Genomic DNA, 21,701 nt, shown 5'->3' on the forward strand with positions numbered 1-21,701 from the left:
TTGTGTCTTCTGGGGATGCCGTTTCTATTGGAGTGAGGAGACCCATAGTTAAGAATTCATCATCCTTTAAGAGGTTATTTGCTTGGGCTTCCCTGGTGGTGCAGTGCTTGAGAATCTGCCTGCCAGTGCAGGGGACACGGGTTCGAGCCCTGGTCTGGGAGGATCCCACATGCCGCGGAGCAACTAGACCCGTGAGCCACAATTACTGAGCCTGCGTGTCTGGAGCCTGTGCTCCGCAACAAGAGAGGCCGCGATAGTGAGAGGCCCGCGCACCGCGATGAAGAGTGGCCCCCACTTGCTGCAACTAGAGAAAGCCCTCGCACAGAAACGAAGACCCAACACAGCCATAAATAAATAAACAAACAAACAAAAAATTTAAAAGAGGTATTTGCTTAAGTGTGCCAATATGATAGAGTAATTAAGAAAATGTAAGGTATGGATTTTTCTTTAAAGGACCTTTCTGTACCATGGAAGAGATAAGATATATGTAGTTAACTACAAACAACCTGATAAGTTCCATCTTGATTTAATGGACATCCAGACCCTACAGCAGTGGTTCTCAACCATTTCAAATTCATCACCCCTCTTTTACAGCATATATTTTGTTATACTTCCTCTATGTATGAAAATGAAATTCATATTTAATATTATTTTATAGTCTCATGATTAAAAGTTAATAAAATGCCCAAATTCTAATATAAAGGAGAAACAAAAGAAAAATAATTTATATAAAACAATATGTATTTCAACATGTAAGTACCTACTTTAGAAGATAAAATATTTATATCTATCTTTGATGGATACATTTGGATTTGAGAGAAGTAGAAGAAGAGGATCAGAAGACGTTCTATACAAGTACAGGAAAATGAAAGAGCAGAGGTAAATGTGTGCCCTCAAATAATATCTAGTATTAGGTGAAGTAATAACAAATAGACTTATTTGTACATGATTTAAAAAAGAAATCACTATAATTGAAATAGGGATAATGAGGCAAATTCCAAACTATTGAAACAGAGAAAATGAGGAAGTATCATGTTTATGCAAATGAGCTGAGCCTTAATTATAAGTGAAGCGTCAAAATAATTCTCTAAGTTATGACATGGTTTAGAATAGAGGTGAAATAGCACAAAAGCGTAGTTTTTTTCTTGAAACCCCACTCATGTTGAGGCATACTTTCAGTCTCTAGCATTCAGAAGAGACCATATCCTTCAATATATTTGGAGACCATATCCTTCAGTAAGTGAAGGGAATTGAGAAGGTCTGGGGAAAACAGCCACCACCAAAACTACATGATATTCTTCCTAGAAGCCTACCCCACAACTTCTCTTATCAGGGTAAGAGAAAGGTTAACAGGCAACCAGAAGATAAATACATAATTAAAATATACATTTTCTTATCACTGTGCTTCCAAAATTTTCAAAATATAGGGATAGCAATAATGTGAAGTATTATTTTAAAACTTTACTAGCAAAATACAGTGATGAAAAAGTCAGATAGCAACTTCCCTGCATTTCACGTGTCTCTGTCTATTCAATGTTTGGTTCTAAGTCTGTTAAAAGGAGTTTTGAATCTCTCCTCTTATATATTTACCATTAGTTTTATAGCTTTTGCTGTAATTGTACCTCTGCACTGAAATCCTTTCCAACAAAATGCGTGGTTGGAAATGCTGCGTCCCATTGAGCAGTCAGAATGGAGAGAGTGAATAGATTGTTCAATAATTTTGAGGCAATGTCTTGGATTCATTTAAGCTTCCTTCTCCATAGTGAATTGCTCTAAAATTATTCGCCTTTTCATATAACTTGATGTAAAAGCTTTCTAGTATGATGACACGTTAAAGCATTACCAGTTTACATTTGTGGTAGGTTTATTTCTGCAACACCATGGGACGTTTCTGTATTGTGCGCTGCATCAGCCAGGCTTCACTCAGGAAGCCTGAGCATCAGGTGTTTCAAGCAGAGAGGTATTTAATACAGGAAATTAGGTTTCAACGTTGTTGGAAGGACTGGGTGGGAGAAAGTGGGGCGGGGAATGTGGTCTTGTCTGAAGATCTGGCAGTGCCAGAAGCCACTCCTCCCTGTGGGAGCCTTCACAAGGCAGCTGCCACCACCTTTACTGGAGCCCTAAGAGGAGCCTCTGCTTCCCGCCCCTGTGCTACAGGGGAGCACTTTGAAGGGCGGGGATGCTCCTGAGTGTTGTACACAATATCTAGCCTATGCTGAACTCTCCTGTGAATTGCAGGATATTTAATGCCTTGGCTACTGCCCATTCATGCCACTAGCATCCCTCCAAAATCACTGTGATACATGAAAACACCCTCCCTTCCCTATCTGCAAATTGTCCCCTAGGGAGCTGTACTACTGTTGCTAGACCCGCTAGTGTATAGGACAGGAGTTCTTAGTCTGTGATTCATGGTGAGCTTCAAGTTATTTGTTAACCTCTAGCAGTGGTATACAAAAGGTGTGTGTGCGTATGTGTGTATGTGAGACAGCCACTCGATTTGATCAGATTCTTAAAGATATCTATGCCTCTCGCAAAAGGAGTAAGAGTTCAAACATTGACAGGATCACAGTAGCTGGTGGGATTAGCAAAGGATTGGTGGTACAAGGTCGATGTGAGAACTGAGCTTTGAAGGATGGGCAGGTGTTTGGCTACAGGGGGAGCATTTTTGTAAGACCACCCACTTTGAAGTATTTTCATCATTACCTCATTGAGCTTTTGGAGTAGCGGAAGACATAGGAGCTGGAGTCTAGCAAAAGGCATTAGAAAGTCCTGTACGTTAGCACCCAGAATTTGATGCTGGGGTTGGAGGCAAACAGTATGAACGAGAAGAAGGAGGCAAAGAGTATTAATCTGTTGGAGAATAGTGGGAACTTATCTGAGCACTCTAATATGCGTTATGATATTTAATCTTCACAACAATCCTATGAATTAAACCCACTTGGTACATGAAGAAGCAGGCTTGAAGATGTTACGTTACTTGCTGTGATCATACCGTAGTAACTGGTGGAGCTCGGACTCATAAACAGTCGTCTTTGGACTGGAAAACCTGAGCTTTGCTACGACACCGAGCCACCTGTCGTAAGTGACAGTTGCAGACCCCACTTTCATTCCCAGTGAGCCTAGTGGCTCAGCATCTGGGGCAAGACAGGTTTCTAGGACAGGCATCAAAGGGCATGGTGTTAGTAAACAGGCAACACATGGAAAGGGCCAGGAAGTAAGTTAATCCAGACCTCCAGGCCTTGGCGTTTATGGTTCTCTCTGCCTGGAATGATCTCTCCCAATCTCTCTGCATGACTGTCTCATTCTTATCCACCAGAGTGCCCATGCTGATTGCCGTATCGATCGAAAGTAGCCTACTCTAGGTACCCAATCATGCGCTCTATTTAGTTCCTCCTGGCACTTGCCAAATCTTATTCATTGAAAGCTCTGGTCTTATTCATTACTGCGGCCCCTACTGCCTAGAAGAGTACCTGACACGTGGTAGGCAACAGATTCATTCATAATCTGTAGAATGAATGAATAACAAACGTGGGGAAACCCCACAGTATTTCTAGTTTTGGCCCGGGAAACATGTCTTTTGAAGTAAGGCATCTGTATTTGCACCTGTGAGGTGGGAGAATCATGCAAGCCCAGTGAGTTAACTGTGCAATTACTCATTTATGGGGAATTTTGTTTTTCTGCCACATTGTCCTCCTGAAAACGTATATTAGATCTGACAAGTTTAGCATGAACAGGCGGGCACCCCATGTAAACTGTTGGCATTTGCTGGCCAGGAACATGCATGTCTTTTAGCCATTATTTTCGTTTCTCTTTTTGTCTGTAGGTAGTTCATCATGACCCATGCCGTGGAGGTGCAGGACAATGGAACAGCTTGTTCAGGTTTAAACATCTTGCAACCGGGAACTATTTAGCTGCGGAGGTAAGATTAATGGATATAGTGCTGTTAAATCTCTGATTCTGAAATAGTGGAATAGGCAATACAGAAGATGTTGTATTTGAAGAAACAGTTATTATGCACATTTCATTATTGCCTGTCGTGTTCTGGATTGGCATGTCAGTTGTTCTCAAAATGTAAACATTAGTTAAAACCTTAAAGTAATTTTTGTCTTGAAAATGAAAACAGCAGCTACCACCACAACAGAACCGTGTGGTTAGTTTGCTGTACGGGCATCTGGAAGGGGGTATCTGATTTGCGTCTGTGTGGGATGCGTCCTGAGATTTGCTATTTAGCTTCACTCTTTCAGAATGTCTGCGTTGGAGCCATGATCAGCGCATAGTCAATGTGGTGTAGTCTAGATAGTTTCTGGTTGATCTTCTGTGGGTATTCTTTTACTGGTGGGTGGCTTTCATTGTTCAAACCATTGGAGAGGAAAGGGTTTTTTCCTTGAGATACTGCACTGTCCTAAAACTGTCAATAAAAATGGTAAAAACTTAGAAGGGTCTTTTCTTTCTCCACTAAATGCATGTTGACAATCAGAATGGAGAGTAGGTAGATACAATAGTACAGATGTTTTAGCAATGATTTAATTAAAGTTTGGTTATCTGGTTTAAAACTAATTTTGAAAATATTTGATTTAATTTTTTAATTTAGTTTTTCTTAAATCTTTTTTGTAATTGAAGTACAGTTGATTTACAATATTGTGTTAGTTTCGCGTATACCAGTTATACATACATATATATATGTATCTACTTATATTCTTTTTTCAATTCTTATCCATTATAGGTTATTACAAGATATTGAATATAGTTCCCTGTGCTATACAGTAAATCCTTGTTGTTTATCTATTTTATATATGGTAGTGTATAGAAAATACGTTTTCAGATGTATGAAAATGTCCATTCATTCTACTCTCCTCAACTCTGTTTTTCAATTTAGAGTTTCTTCTGGGATTCTAAACCAAAATTTGGTGTTGGAATTTTTAGTATTACTAAAAATTTGTATAAACATGCTGACCCCAGTCTAAGCTGGAACTCAACCCTATTACTCTCTCCATCATGTTAATCTGTGATGATTTTCTTTATAGTACTTCCCACAAACTCACTTATCATAAATTTTATTTTTTTGACTTTCTCTGTCATAATGGACACTCCCTGAAGGCAGGGATTTTTTTTTGTAACATCACCACTGTGTACCCAGCACCTATGACAGTGCCTGGTACTTCAAAAGCATTTGGTGAATATTTTTTGAATGAATGAATATGAAGAAGCTATTCAGGCTTCTCTAAGCTTAGAGAATGGGAAGAAGAAAATTTCGGGATTTGTATCTGAGAGGCATTTGGAGCCATATTTGGGCAAATTAATCTCTCTAAACTCCCATTTCCTCCCCTGGAAAATGGGGATAATCACAATATTTGTATAATAAGAATATTAAGAGAATGAAATGAGGTGAAGTGCTTGGCATCATGTGTGACCATGGTAAGCATCCAAGAAGGGATGCCGGCATGATTAATTTTATAATATGATAAGTAGAGATTGTTCTTGCTTTTATAAATATCTGACTCAATTTCAATGAGTCTGCTCGACTAAATGAAATAGAGCTTTGCAATTTATGGGCTGCTTGTACCATAAATGTTTCGAAGTAACTGTTCTGGAAAAGTAACCCTGTGAAAATTTAAGCAGTAAGGTAAGAGAATCTTGTCTAAAATAAGAATTAGAAAAGTCTACTGGATGTTCTATAAAAGATTAGAAATTAGGATTAAAATTCTTTTGGCGATGGGGAGGCACTCAATAGCAACACACCTTTGGTAGAGGGGGCCAGGGAGGTACAAGGAAGGGCAGCTGCTTGGTGGACGAGGAAGGCAGACGGGGAAGAGTGGGAAGCGTGTTCAGGCAATGAGGGCGAGGAGGTATGTGGCATTGTACATTTCCTATGGATAATTCATGTATCACACGTAAGATGTGTGTGAGTTTAGAAGTGGCGCTACAAGGTGGGAAGGGAGTGCTGGGGCCAGAAATGTAGGGCAGCTGTTTATTTCTGGCCATGGATATTAAGCCAAGGAGAATGGGTTTTATATGTAACTTAAAGAGCAGTGTTCTAAATAATTTGTGTTCAAAGCAGACCCCTCCAGAGTGGCACTGTCCAATATGGTAGCCACCAGCCACACATTGGTTATTTAAATTAAAGTTAATATCCTTAAAATTAAGTAAAATTAGAAAGACTGGCAGCCTGAGAAGTCATAGAAGCAACTGGAAAATCAAATGGGCTGAGTCACAGATGCCAGGCAAGGGAAGATAAGAGTTTCAGCAAGGGGGGGAACGCTACCGAAAAGGTCAGGAACAAAATGTCTTTACAATATTTGGCAAGAATGGGGTCATCTGTGACTTCACTGAGAACATTTTTAATGGAAACCGGAATGCAGGGGTTGGAGGAAGGGATGAGGAAGTCAGGAAGCAGAAAGAAGTGCTGACTGAGTTTTCATACAGTGACTGCGAAGGGGGAGAAATATTAATAAAAGGAGAGTAAGAGTCCAATTAGACAGACTTTTATGAAGTAACTTTAGAAAAAGTAAGGTAGATCAGCTCTTTTTGTATTAAAAGGGAAGGACCTATCACAGGGCAGGATTTGGCGCTGTATTACTCTTCTCCCCCAGCTTTTCCACTCTCAGCACACTGATTTATAATTTAAAATATTAATTTAATGTGCTTGAGGCACCCCTGGTAAATTGGATGATGTAATTCTCGGATTGCCTTTGAGTTTATGGTGTTTATATTGTCCAGTGTGGCAAAGAGGGCCTAGAGTAGTGGGAAGAAAAGTCCCAGGTAGACCATTCACAATCTCTCTGCCTTTAAGCAAATAGTTAACCTCTCTGAACTTCAGTTCCCTTGTGTGTAAACAAGGTGATAATATATATTACATGGGATTTTTTGGAATTAAGGAATATCTTGTGAATTTTCAGCACCTTGTACATAAAAGGTATTCAGTAAGTGTTAAGTCCCTTCACTTCCACTGGGAGGAAAGAGACAGAAAATATGTAGTAGTGTTTATTATTATTATTTTAAAATTTATTTTTATTTTCCAGAACTGACATTTCTTTGTCAATCAGATAACTTAATGGGGAAAAAAGTTGAGAGGCTCACCACTGGCTACCTTGTGCCTAGAACAGTGTCTGACATTTAATTTACATTCAGTAAATAATGGATAGTCTAATGAATGAATCATAGAGACAAGGAGGTGCATATCCAATCATTTCACTTTACAGAAAAGGAAACCCAGGCTCAAAGAGGTGATTTATTTTGTCCAAAGTTAAAAAACAAGATTAATGATAGTATCCAGGCTGAATGCTACACTTGCCTTGGTTCATCCGTTATCAGTGGTTCTCAGCCGAGGGTGATCTTGTCCCCAGGGGATATTTGGCAATGTCTGGAGACATTTTTATTGTCACTGTTGGGGAGAGGTGGCTACTGGTATCTAATGGGTAGAGGCTAGGGATGCAGCTAAACATCCTATAATGTGCAGGACAGACCCCACAACAAAGAATTATCTGGCCCCAAATGCCAGTAGTGCCAATGTTGAGAAACCCTGATCTCTGTTATACTGAAATTACACAACTTTTTATTGACAGTCTACTAGGTGGAAACACTACTTTGTTATTGTGAAAAAACCAAAGATGATTAACATTTTGTCCTTGTTCTTTAAGAATTTGCAATCTAGAGGAGAATTAGATTAACTCATCACTAGGGCATCTCTTTTGCAATTGTTTCCAGCACACATAAACATCTGAGATAACTGGTTTTGTGTAATGTTTACATTATTAACATCTATAGAAGACCATGATAAATCTCACAGTAAGTTTAAAGGGCTGCAACCTTAAGTGTAAGCATATGTGAGAAAAAACACCTAAAATTTTTACTTACACTTCCATGACATGATATTCTGTTTAACCAGTCTTACTGGGTGGCTAAGTTATTCAGAAAAATGTAATAAGCTTATTGTTTGTTTAGAAATGAAGGGGGAACTAACTAAAGAAAATTAGACCATTCGTATGATGAAGATTCTGTAGTCTAACTATAGAGACAAAGCACATAAATTGCAAGCTATTCAAGAATAGCACCATATTTTGTGTGTGTATATGTGTGTGAATTGTGGAAGACATCTAGGAATTAGGACAGTGATATAACACTGTTTAGATTTTATTCTCTAAGTTACTAAAGTGAACCAACATTTAGAAATGGACCCTTATTCAATTTGAATATCTCCAACAGTATTGTCTTAGGGAATTCAAGGTTTATTTTTGAGTAATATGCAGTGCTAGAAACTCATGGACAAAATGTGGAAAAAAGTATTTAATTATGAATTAGGTAATCAGGGCATTTGTGGATGCATCAGATAATGCATTGCAGTACTGTATTATTAGGCTGTCTTCCTATAATGTCAGTTTCTGTGGGCCATACAAGAAATTAGGTGACATGAGGGGAAAGTAAACAGTCATGTATTTTTGCTTTTAATATACAGGACAGTTTTGCTTTTAGTGTCAGCACACTCTGTGCCATTTTGCTATAGATCTTTTTCTTGTATCACCTTATTGGTTCAGGAGAGTTCACAACCATGTCTGTGGGGCAGAAAGTAAATTTATCATATTTTGAACAGGATAATATGGGAGCCTTAGTACATAGTTCTTCTACAGCCATGGGGAGAATGATAAATCAAATATCATAATTTCTGATCTGCTGCATTTTCTTTCTTTGGGTATTATTAAAGCAATAACCTTTGATGATCCTTTCCAAAACAAGATGGAGGGACTAGTGCAAAATAATTTTGTTAAAGATTTTATAGTTGCCCTTTTAAAGACTGCTAGCTCATTTGTTTGTAGATAGTCCGGACTTCCACCAGATGGCAGTAAACACTTATTTCCTAACTATACAGTAGTCTTTGGATTTAATTAATTAGGTAAAAACTTTGTACTCAAGAACCTGTACATTAGCATAGAATCTTATGCATATTAGGGCTGTAGCTTTAAGTAGCCCAATGTTTAGTTCTCTATCAAATGTACCAGCCATAATATATGAAAAGGGACTCTCTCTCTCACTCTCTCTCTCTCTCTCTCTATACACACACACATATCACACACATATATATACATAGACATACAATATTTATATATAATAGAGGAATATACATACCAGACCCTATACACATGTATAAATATATATCAAAATAGAAATGATGCCTGGCACATATAAGCATACAGTAAAGGTTATTTTTCCCTTCTGTTCTTTTCTATACCTAACAATCAGCATAATAGGTTGGCTCTGAAATGCCTGGTCATTCGAAAGAGGAACATATTATTATTTACAAATCCACATGTGATGATTTTATAACTTCAATGATATATATAATAAAAATTGATCAAAAGACATTTCATTATAAAAAAGTAACATTTTTTTTTACAAAAATGAACAAAAATTATGGACTTACAACTTGTGGTCTGCTTCTTGCTATTGTTAGAGGGACAGTTGCAGCTGTCTTTAATTTGATAAGTGGTACAACCGTGACTTTCTCTCTCTAGGTGTTCATGGTATTACTCTCTCTCTCTCTCTGCCGCTTTTCTATTCTGACTTAGTCACACTCTCTACCTGGCTTCATTCTGGTCCTCTTTGGCCTCGTAAATGAGGACTCCCTTCAGAGCTTAGTGGTGACTGTTTGCTCTTTCTCTTCTCTGTCACTCACTCCTGTGGCTGCAGTGGGTCGTGACTTCGATCTCGGGTATCCTACTGCCATTGAAACTCAATAATCATATCTAAGATGGAACTGTTTCCCCACAGAGAGTGAATTTTCTTAGCTCTGGGTTAAAAACTTGGGAGTCGCGATAAACGTGTTTTTCTCTCTCAGTTTATGCATTCAGGTTCTCCTGACTCTGTCTCCGCAAAATCTTTTGCACCTACTTTCTCCTTTCCATTTCAGCATTGATATCGTTGGGGCTCTGCCACCTCTTACGTGAACCCCACACTTGGTTACTTTGCTTCTTTCATCATCTGTCTCTGTCTCCTACTAATTATGGCCAAATGAGGATTTTTAATGCACTGTTTCTGCAGACATTTTCCCAGTGATATTCAAAATCTTTCTGAAGATGCAAACCCTTTAGCCTGTGGCAAAAAGCCCCATTGGCCCGGCCTCTTCCTACCTTGGATCACACCAGTCCTCGTTATGGAGGTGGGAGGGAAGTTATATGCTATCAGGACTAAAAGATGTAGCTTTGGAGCCCTCAGACCTGTGCTTCTGAATAACCCTGCCGCTCGCCAGCAGTGTGACTTTGCATGGGGTACTTCACTTGATGCCTCCTCTGGAAAATGGGGCTAAGGGTCCCTTCTAATAGGATAATTATATGGGGAAATGAATGAACTTTAAAAGCATATAAAAAGTATTCCGTAAATGACATTTATGGGTCTTCTCTCATCAAGGCTCATTTTCTCACCTATTTGGCATTGGCTCTGCCTGCACTGCCTGTCCTGTTTACCCCCTCTTCCTTCTTCTTCTTTTTTTTTTTTTTTTTTTTGCAGTTTTAATTTTTATTTTCTTTTTTAACTTTTATTTTATATTGGAGTGTAGCTGATTTACAATGTTGTGTTAGTTTCAGGTGTACAGCAAAGTGATTTAGTTATACATATACCTATATCTATTCTTTTTCAGATCATTTTCCCATATAGGTTATTACAGAGCATTGAGCAGAGTTCCCTGTGCTATCCAGTAGGTCCTTGTTGAGAATCAATTTTATATAGATAATCTTTCCTTCTCTCCCAGTCATATTGAATAATTCTACCTATCCTTCAAGGCTTCGCTCATATGCTACCTTCTCCATGAATAATTCTTCAATAAATTTGCCCACCACAGATCCCTCCTTCTTCTGACCTATATTATTTATAAATTATGCATTCCTGTCTTATATCTCTTGTCACATTCTATTTTGTATTACTGCTAACTGTATTTATGTCTTCTCTTCCCTCCTAGATTGTAAGGTCTTGTGGTCAGGGACCATATTCTCTTTGTCTTTGCTAAAATACCATATGCCACCATGCTTTGTCCATTATAGATGTTCTATTAATATTTATTGAGTAAATGATTGAGTAGCATATTAGAGCTCTCTCTCTCCAATGCCAGATTTATAATTTATTTTTTAACATAAGGAAATATTTCCTTTAAACCCCTAAAAGATTCAGGAATCTCCACATCACTATGTCTTTTTTCCCCGTCTTTAGAAATGTGTTTTTTGGATTCATCCTTAGTCTAATTACTTAATTACTGTGGTTATTATGGTTAGAGTAGGAAATCAGCAGTATAATTAAAACATATAGTGAAGCGTATATTCACTTGGCCTTTAGTTAATATTGGTGAATTTATGTAGCCATAGATTTGTTTGATTGCTTCCTCCTCCTCTTTCTCTTTCCTTGTCTTCCTGTTCTTCTTCTCCTCCTTCTCATTATTATCACTTTAATGAATTTACTGAAGCAATAATTTTATTTATTTTTTAATATATTTTAAAAAATTTTATCTATTTGGCTGCATCAGGTCTTAGTTGCGGCACTTGGGATCTTTCATTGCGGTGCACGGGCTTCTCTCTAGTTGTGGCCCGCGGGCTAAGTTGCCCCGCAGCACGTGGGATCTTAGCTCCCCGACCAGAGATCGAACCCACGTCCCCTGCATTGGAAGGCAGATTCTTAACCACTGGACCACGAGGGAAGTCCCTGAAGCAATAATTTTATATAAAAAAGACCACATTGCAGCCTGTGAGACACAAGATGAGGCGAAATCTAACTGATCGGCACCGTCTTTAGTATTGTTGCCAAAGACATGAATATATAAAATTTAATGACATGTAATTAGTATGATTAGGCTTCAGTCATAGACTTTCCTCTTTTACAGATGAGGACCCTGAGTTCCATGGAGGTTAGGCGACCTTTCCTAAGGCCCATGGCATTTCCTTCCAGACCAGAGTCTGGAATCCGGTTCCACACACATCCCTCAGGAACTGATCTGGGTGATCCTAAAAGGGTGAAATGTGTGAAGACAATTTTAGAAAGTAACATTGTCTTTAAGGTAGAATATGACCTCTGTCTTAAAGGGCATACATGACTCCTGTTTGACTTAGGTACGTTAATTCCTGTTTCTGTACACATTATAGTTATGGATATGTCATGGCTTCCAGCATGAAGTTAATATACTTTACAGTGTCTTTAACCAACTAGTCTAACTGCTTGCTGAATGAAAACTTTGACCATAAGGTATCCTGGTTAAACATGTTACGTATCTTTTGAATATAATTTAGCTATAATTTTAGTATGTATTTTTTAATTTAAAAAGAAAAGTCTGAATTCTTCAAACTGAAAACAAAAAAGAATATAACACAGTGATCCTTTTTTTTTTTTAAAGTCACTTTATTTTATTTTTATTTGGCTGCACCACATGGCATGTGGGAATCTTAGTTCCCCGACAAGGGATCGAACCTGGGCCCTGGCAGTGAAAGCACCAATTCCTAACCAGTGGACCACCAGGGAATTCCCTAAAACAGTGATCCTTGACTAAAAGAGCTAAATAAACCCCTTCTGTGCACTATGCTGACCTTTCATTACTACTGAGTAAAAGTGTGTCTTTTTGAGTTTGATTAATCGGTAGACAGGAGGCCTGTTAATTCACTGTCTTTTCACTTTCTACCTTTCACTGCTGGATTCCAAAAGCAGGAATAATACTATTTTGGAACTGATTCGTTTATTCATAATTCAAGGGAATTTAAGGAGCCTGAGGTACGCATCTCTATAGAAAAATAAAGTTCAGCCTCAGATCTCACCAATTGCTGGCCTAGCACCAACAGGCAACTTGTAACTGGATTCCTGTTTTATCATCCCTCCCCCACCCCCATTGTCTGTCTGCTCTGAAAACTGAAAGACTGCTGTCCAGTGGCTCTTGGACTTGGTTCTACCTTCCAGCCACTCCTCTCCCTTATACCCACAGTCACTTTCCGATTTGTTTAACCACAGTTTAGCTTTGTCTGTTCTTAAATTTCATATAAATGGAGTCATACCATGTCTGGCTTCTTTCACTTTAAAATCGAGATGTAATTGACATATAACATTGTATTAGTTTCAGGTGTACAACATAATGACTTGAGATATGCATATATGACATATATCTATATTGACATGATCACCACAGTAAATCTTGATAACATCCATCACCACACATAGTTATAAATTTTTTTTCTTGTGATGAGAATTTTTAAGATCTACTCTCTTAGCAACTTTCAAATATGCAATTCAGTATTATTAGATGTAGTCACCATGCGTCGTCACATTACCAGGACTTATTTTCTTATAATTGGAAGTTCGTGCCTTTTGACCCCCTTCACCGATCTCTCCCGCTCCCACCCCTGCCTCTGGTAACCACAAATCTGATCTCTGTTTCTATAAGTTCATTTTCTGTTTGTTTGTTTGTTTTAGATTCCACATATAAGTGAGATCATACAGTATTTTCCTATCTCTGGCTGACTTATTTCACTTAACACGGCGCCCTCAAGGTCGATCCATGTTGTTGCAAATGTCAGGATTTCCTTCTTTTTTATGGCTGAATAGTATTCCATGGTATATATTTTTGAGATCCACCCTTGTTGTGTACATCGGCAGCCCATCATTTTATCGCTGAGTAGTACTCCACTGTTTGAATATGCCACATTTTGTTCATCCATTCTCCTTCTACATGATATGCATTTTTGTCTAAGCCTAATTTCTGGCCCTATTTTATGTCCCTACCATTGTTCCCCCCACCTTTCCCATCATCCTCAAGTGAATGTGCCTGTTTTAGTTGATTTTCCTGGAAAATGGTTACCTCTGCATACACAGTTCTTTCTTTAGTTGAGGAGAGCTTTATTTTCCATAATCTTTGATTATTGTTTGTATTCCACTGATTTTCTCTTCCTTCTAGTATCCTGGTTGCTTATTAGTTGATACCCCATTCTCTGGTCCTCCATGACTATTTCCTTTTTCCTAATTTTCATTTCTTTACACCTTTCCTCTATGGTGAAAGATAGCTGTTCCATTTTTATCCTTTGCATCACTCATTTCCAGTAATGTCAACTATGCTTGTTCCTGCTGCCGACATGGACTTTAATTTTGTATTTATGTTCTCATTGTTATTGAGATCCTCCTTAATTTAACTTCTTTTTATATTGTGATTATTTCTTATATTATTTTATTATTTATCTGATTATTTTTATATTATATTTTTGCTGTTCATCTTCTGCTGCCTTCATATGGAGGCAATGTTTACTTGCACTTTCCTGAATATGCCAAACCATTTCCTGAAAATTTATTTTGTATCATACCATAGATAATATTCAGAAAGACTCTGAGAAAGAATCCCCCCCCCCCCGTTTTAACATACTTTTTAACCAGTCCCATGTTGTTTTTTCCTGCTTTCCTCCCTTATTGTCCTCAGACAAGTGAGCTCTATGCAGAAGCAGAACGGTTGAGTGGACGGTCTTTTTGTTCCAATTCTTTTTTTCTCAATCCTCTTGCTAAATCTTCAGCTGCAGGGCAGCCTGCAGGGTCCTGATGTACTTCCCAGTTCCAGCAGGTGTCAACTCTGCATCCCTGGGCTCTCTTGCAGTTGCTTCTCTCCCCGGCCCCTCTGCTATTTTTCCTTTATCACACAGTGTCATTCCAGCCCACAGCAGCTACAGTTCTTTCTCTTCTTGCCCTTTCTTCAGACAGCGCTTCTTAGAAAGCCCTCTGCCATCACCTGCTCCCTCCGCTTTCTGCCCATTTGCTTTCTGAGCTTTGTTGTATCTCTCTGGCCATGAGAAGACAGAGAGAGGTAGTGGACAGTGGGTGGGAGGATGGGGGAAACAGCAGCTTCTCAGTGATGGAGAAGCACTTCGGTGTAGGTCTTTGGCTGGTGAATACTCGGGGTCTCTGGGTTGGGGGCACATAGTGGAACCGCAGCAAGTATCTTCTGAACTGTGTTCACCTGGCCACTAGCTTGAAGTCAGGTTGAGGTTTGCCATGAGATGACAACTGGGGAGTTATTGCCTCTCCCCCAGCACTATCGGCTTTATAATGACTGCCAATTCATTGATGATTTGGGGTTTAGATGGTTTTCAACCTTAGTGTTCAATGAGATTGAGAGTGTTTTGCTTTGTTTTTGATCATTTTCAGTACCGTCGTTAATATTTAGTGATAAGTTGGGAGGGGCATTCCTCAGAGCTACTAGCCAAGTGTCATTCTGAGAAAGACTCCCAGCCTTACATCTTAAATGGTGACTTTAATTCCCTGGGGTTGCGTATTGTATACACCAACTGATTCACATTAATAGGATTACATTCAATTGGACAACTTGTTATTTTGAGAAAACACCTTCTAAACCAGATGCTCTACAAATGATCAGCGAGGACATCTTTTTGAAACTGTGTAGTCAGGTGGGAGTCAGGAGTTACGGATGCTAAGCAGCTGGAAATGTGTGGGTCAACAGGCAGCCTGTCCAGAACTCATGCTTTCTCATTGGGATGACCCCTAAACTCCACAGTCCAACCCAGAGACATGTGTTTTTTTTTTTTTTTTTAACATCTTTATTGGAGTATAATTGCTTTACATTGTTGTGTTAGTTTCTGCTGTACAACAAAGTGAATCAGCTATACATATACATATATCCCCATATCCCCTCCCTCTTGCGTCTCCCTCCCACCCTCCCTATCCCACCCCTCTAGGTGGTCACAAAGCACCAAGCTGATCTCCCTGTGCTATGTGGCTGCTTCCCACTATCTATTTTACATTTGGTAGTGTATGTATGTCCATGCCACTCTCTCACTTCGTCTCAGCTTACCCTTCCCCCTCCCTGTGTCCTCAAGTCCATTCTCTGTGTCTGCATCTTTATTCCTGTCCTGCCCCTAGGTTCTTCAGAACCTTTTTTATTTTTTAGATTCCATATATATATATGTTAGCATACGATATTTGTTTTTCTCTTTCTGACTTACTTCACTCTGTATGAGAGACTCTAGGTCCATCCACCTCACTACACATAACTCAATTTCGTTTCTTTTTATGGCTGAGTAATATTCCATTGTATATATGTGCCACATCTTCTTTATCCATTCATCTGTTGATGGACACTTAGGTTGCTTCCATGTCCTGGCTATTGTAAACAGAGCTGCAATGAACATTGTGGTATTATGGATTACCTCTTTTTGAATTACGGTTTTCGCAGGGTATATGTCCAGTAGTGGTGTTGCTGGGTCGTATGGTAGTTCTATTTTTAGTTTTTTAAGGAACCTCCATACTGTTCTCTATCTCTCCATCTGTTTGAGACATGTGTTCTTGTTTGTTAGTTTAAATAGTCCTCATGCATTAGCTGACATAGCTGATATATAGATCCTCTTTTGCTTGACTTTCTTTTCTTGTGTGTATAGCACATGGAGCATGATCTTGAATCATTGTTAAAACTTGCCTTTGGTCTATTTTTAGAAATCGGTGTCTGCATTATTGGTCAATAGCAGATTTTGTGGTGGGCAAAATGAACTCTCTTGAATGCTTCTTAAGAGGTGGTGAGACTGTCAGCTCTCACTTGTTCAAAAATGTCAATGTTTGATACAAACAAAGGCCATAAATTTGGCATTTTAACTCTTGTCTCCTGCAACTAGGGTTTGAAGGCATTTACTAACCGTTTCTTTCTTAGCCTCTTTTTATGTTAAACTTAGTTAAGCGTACAGTAGTGAACTGGAATTAAAGATCACTGGTCTTGTTAATGTGCTTTTAATAGCAATTCAAAAGTAGCTTTGTTTTTTGTTTTTTAGCTTAACCCTGATTATCGAGATGCCCAAAATGAAGGAAAAAATGTGGTGAGTAGAACTGTTTTTTTCCCCATCAAATACAAGCATGTTATTTATATTTTATATGAACAAATTGAAAAGTTAGTAGAAAATTTGAAGACTAGGGCTCTGAGAGAGATTCTCCAAGTAGAGGCTGTGGATCGAAGATAAAAAGTAAATGATGATTTGGCTTAGATTATAAGAACATGACCAGAAGTGGGTGTTTAGGGAGATTTCCAGCAACTTGGAGGCCACTTATGATAGATTGCTGAAGGCAACTGGATTTGGGAGGTATGGTGGGTCTAGGTTTAGTTTTCAGAAGTTCATAGAAATTAGGAAGGAGGAATGGAATTGTGGCATAATATTAAAATAGGACAACAGAACAATCCTCTTCAATTCAAAATAATTTGGTTTCTATTTATGGGGAGAAATTGAAGTGTTCAGTAACTAGATAATTCTAATTTCTAATAATCTACAGTGTGCTACTCAAAAAAAAAATCGCAATTTTATTTTAAAGCCAGTTTTCACTAAAAATACTTATTATTATTTATCCTGCTCATCTCATCATAATTTGGAAAAAATATGACTTAACAATGACAACATGATTTAATTCAATAAAAAAATTCATCGGGGAAGGGAGTTACCAGTGGGGATGGGGGTGGGTTATGGGTGAAACTGTATGGTGATAGATGGCAACTAGACTTGTGGCGGTGATCACTTTGTAGTATATAAGATGTCGAATTGTTAATGCTGTACACCTGAAACTTATTAAAAAATTCAGAAATTCAGGATATTTTGATGTGATCCAAATAAAGCCTGGATTTTTTTTTTTTTTGGTGTTTCCTATTATCATTTGGTATTTCCTATTTTTTTTTTTTGGTGTTTCCTATTATCAATCATTTTTATTATTGTTGTTATATCAATATTTTTGATACTCCTACAGCTACTGTCCGCTGCCCCATGGTGTCTACTGCCTTTTCTATGTGTGACTCTCAGCAGGGCTGGATTTCTTTAAAAGCAATTTAGCCAGATATTTTGATATAAAATAGACACAGTCTGTAATACAGTTTTGTTAGGAATTTTGCCATCCCTTTTGGAATGGGTAGGTATTATTACCGCATCACCCCACATTCTGCTCTTTGATAGAAACAGTTGGAATGTTTCATTCAAATGACTACTGTTTTACATTGGCGCACAGATTTACGTTTTAGGAGGATATGGGGGAGATGGGTCAAATAAGAATTTCCAGACCTGAGTCAATCCTGGTTGACTCCTCTCTCCATATGATTATCATGTTTACAATAGAAATAAGCTGAAGCATCAGGTCACTGACCCAGTGAAAACTTTAACTTGTGTCAAAATGTCTTTAAATATAGAAGAAGGTTTGTTAGATCCATTGGATCTTTTATTTATGATTCAATTTTATCCTCCTGTGCGGGCCTTTCTCCCCCTGGTTTTCAAATAGCTGCACCAGGATTGTTGGGTCCTTACCTTCCTATGATTTAGGAAAATGCTATCAGTAGCCATGTTTAAAAAGCAAAGTGTGAATCATAGTTTCTTTTGTTCTTCCTATAAGCTTGTCGATGGTCTCAGTGGTTTCCAGCCAGAGACCACCAGGAAAATACCCATACACGTGGTGTTTATAACTCACTGCACGCACACTATGGGGAACTGTGCTGCTTCTCAGTAAGAAGGTGTTAGAAAGAACGTCTTATAGGAACTGGGCTTGTGCGATTGATTTTGGGGACGATTTAAAGAAGCGGGGCTTTGCTGTGGATGGGAGTGCTGTCAGGAAGAGGAGGTATCTTAATACATTTTATCTGTGGGTAGGGCAGGCTAGATCTATAATTGCTAAAGAAGCAGCAGTCGCTCATATTCGCTAGAGGAGAGGAGCAGGATTGTCATTTTCTGTGGCTTGAACAACGTTCACAGTCTGTCGGTGTTCAGATATGGTTATGGAGTGGTGGTGTTTTGTCTTGATCCATTCCAGTCATGAAGTGACCTTGTCTGGTGTTGCTGTTTTGTGAAATTGTCCATATTCACCAGGAGAACAGCATGGCCCAGCTTGAGTGTCAGGCCAGCTCCTAGCAACACCAAGGCCCGGCTCATACACCAGGCCAGCTGTCGGATGTCGGGGACTGCTTTTCTCTTTGTCAAGGTTTATTTCTGTGATATTCTATGTGACTTCTTGAGCATGCTGTAGAGACAGCGGAGCTCTACTGTAGCACCACTGTGAACTTGTGTAGCCTTGGACAAGTCAGATAGCTTTCCTGAGACTCAGTTTCTTCACCTGTCTGATAGGATAAGGATGTTTGCCCTGCATGCCATGGGGATAAAATGCCAGCCGACAAATGGAAAACTCTCTGAATAAAAGATGTTAGTAGGCTAAAAATGTAAGTTGTTTCTATTTAAAGGGCATCATATCAAAGCTTCAAATTGTGCAATTGAATTAAATCTCTGGCTCATCTCCTTTTGGCTACATACCATTTGGAGATGCTCCTGATGATTCTGGGCAGAGCTGAGGGGGAGAAAATAGTGAATGAAGGTTTATGGAGCAGCACAGAGCATAGAAATAAGTAATAAATCCATCGTGAAACTTACTCTTTGTGTTAATCAAGCTTTTGATTAGACTTGCTAAATTTTTTTCCTTTGTATCCTGAAGTACAGTTTCTTTATCCTCCTTTAAAGGTGAGAAAGAGCGCTCTTCTGTTTAAGCAGTGTTACTAGCAATACTTTAATTGCATACAACATAGGTGGGTTTGCTTCTGTTGTAGGATTTTATGACTGGATCTCATCTGTCCTCTCAGAGACATATCCAACTGGAGACATCTGATTTCATTCTCTCTGAAACCCCTAGCTTGAAAGTAAATAAAACTGAGAATATGAAACAGTAAAGCTAACAATATGGCTTCTCATTCTATACGCCATTTACCACCTAGCAATAATGATGTTTCTGTCTAAGAAAGAAAACAGAGGAGCATTTAGAGTGTAGCCTGTGAAAAATGAAATCAGTTTCCCAAAACAATGCTATCTCACCTCAGATCTGGGTTCCAGTAACGCTGAGTTCCCTGTCACCATGCTAATTATTTTCTTTCCTCATTTTCCCTATGTTGTCTATTTAATATCCAGTTAATAGTTTTCCTGTAATTTAGAAACCTTTATCAAATGTTGCCTTCCATTTTTGAAGTTTCAGAGGTTAATGGATGGTGCAGCTGAAATGAGGCGGAGTGTGTCAGAGCTCCCATTAAGACCCAAATAGCTGTATTTATTCTACAAAGAAGCCTGTTATTTCCAATCGTACAAATGTACAGCATCCACAGGGACCCTGTAAATATTGGAACTGTATCAAGCCCAGCTGGGAACCTGAAAGTCGTTAGTTTTCTCTCCGTGAAAACCGGCATCTTTTCAAATGGCTCTTTGAAGGAGATTTTTCTGGAATAACACCACCCATTTTAACATTACCTTATTTATGTGGAATGTGATCTGATTTTTCCAGGGAACGTCTTTTGTCTGTGCTGGGGATCCTCAGCCTCAACAATACTGGTATATTGATACTCGGGCCAGATCATTCTTGGTTGTGGTCGGGCTGTTCTCTGCATTGTAGGATGTTTAGCAGTATCTCTGGGCTCTACTCACTAGACACCAGGAGTGGTCTCCCTGTTCTCCATCCCCCATCCCCCGCCCAAGTTGTGGCAACTAAAAGTGTTTCTGGAAATTGCCAAATGTCTCTGGGGAGCCAAACTCTCTCCCTTTGAGAACCATCCGTCTTTGTGCAAAAACATACATTAAACAGAAATGTTCTAGGAAGCATGAAACTTTGCTGAAATAGACTTGAAAATCCTATTCTGTAGGATTTTTCTTTTGGGGGAGGGTACCAGATTCTGAAAGAAGACCCGCAGATTTCTTTGAGTTTACTATGTATTCATCAGTGGTAAGATGATAAGGAAAAGCAAGAAAAAAGGGTCATATTGGGAATTAGTGTGAGAGCACCCGATTGTCAAGGAACCGTGGCAAGAGAAGTGTTTGCAGCTTTAAATGGCAGGGTTGTGTCTGTTCCAGAAAGTCTGCAGTGAGAGCCCCAGAGGGTCTGGACCAAAACACAGATGCCTACACATCGTTATGCTGCCGTGGCCACAGGTCTGAATCAGCCCTGAAAACGCATGCATTGTTTCTTACCGAATGTCTCTGGCTCCTCACAGCAGAATTGCTACGTGATGTCTCTGCTGAAAATGCGATGACTCACAAATGAGGCAACGGAGACGGTGTAGCTGGAGGCTCCCTGCCGTGCGCCGCGGGCAGGGCCCCCAGGAGCTAGAGAAGCTGGCGAACCATTAGCATCCTCTGGCTTCTCATACGGGATTTTCAAGTTGTAGAATCTGCGAGGCTGTGTGCCTTTCCTTCCAAGTGAAAATGCTAGTTTTTCTAAAAGCCCAGCAGACTAGGTTAACATTCTGCAGCCCTGCATTCCCTAAATTGAGAGTGTTTTGGAGACTGAGATGCTGTTACATTTAACACCTGTTTAAGCTCTGTTGTACCTTAATGTCTTTTCATGATGCAAAGAGGGAGGGCAGTGTGCTTCTGTAATTCTCTGCAGAGAACTAGCGTTTTGGGGTCTTTTTTCTTACTTAAAAAGAGATGTGGGTTCATAAACAAAAGCCACAAGCGCACAATTTTGAACAGACCTGCCTTCATATTGTAGAAATACAATATGAATTTTCTTGATATTGAAGCTTGATCCATTTATTTAAAAACTGTATACTTATAACTCATTATTCATATTTCATTATTTAAAAAATTCCAAGGGGCTGGCTTGAAGTTTACTGTCAAACTGCTTATGACAGCTTGTTAAGCAAATTAACGGAGTACAAGAGATTAATAGCAGAATGCTTAAGACTACAGCCCTGTTTTAAAAAA

General features: G+C 39.0%; 1 protein-coding gene across 3 annotated transcripts in view; it reads left to right on the forward strand.

Annotated features, from left to right (window-relative positions):
* ITPR2 (inositol 1,4,5-trisphosphate receptor type 2) overlaps positions 1–21,701 on the forward strand; it is a 521,140-nt gene that overhangs the window by 112,303 nt on the left and 387,136 nt on the right. For all 3 annotated transcript variants that reach the window (XM_057555894.1, XM_007194868.3, XM_007194867.3), the window contains exons 9-10: positions 3,824–3,919; positions 16,773–16,817. In XM_057555894.1, coding sequence (XP_057411877.1) covers positions 3,824–3,919; positions 16,773–16,817 — 141 coding nt within the window. The remainder of the gene's footprint in view (positions 1–3,823; positions 3,920–16,772; positions 16,818–21,701) is intronic.

The sequence above is a fragment of the Balaenoptera acutorostrata genome, chromosome 11, assembly GCF_949987535.1.
Source record: "Balaenoptera acutorostrata chromosome 11, mBalAcu1.1, whole genome shotgun sequence".
Classification (NCBI taxonomy): domain Eukaryota; kingdom Metazoa; phylum Chordata; class Mammalia; order Artiodactyla; family Balaenopteridae; genus Balaenoptera; species Balaenoptera acutorostrata.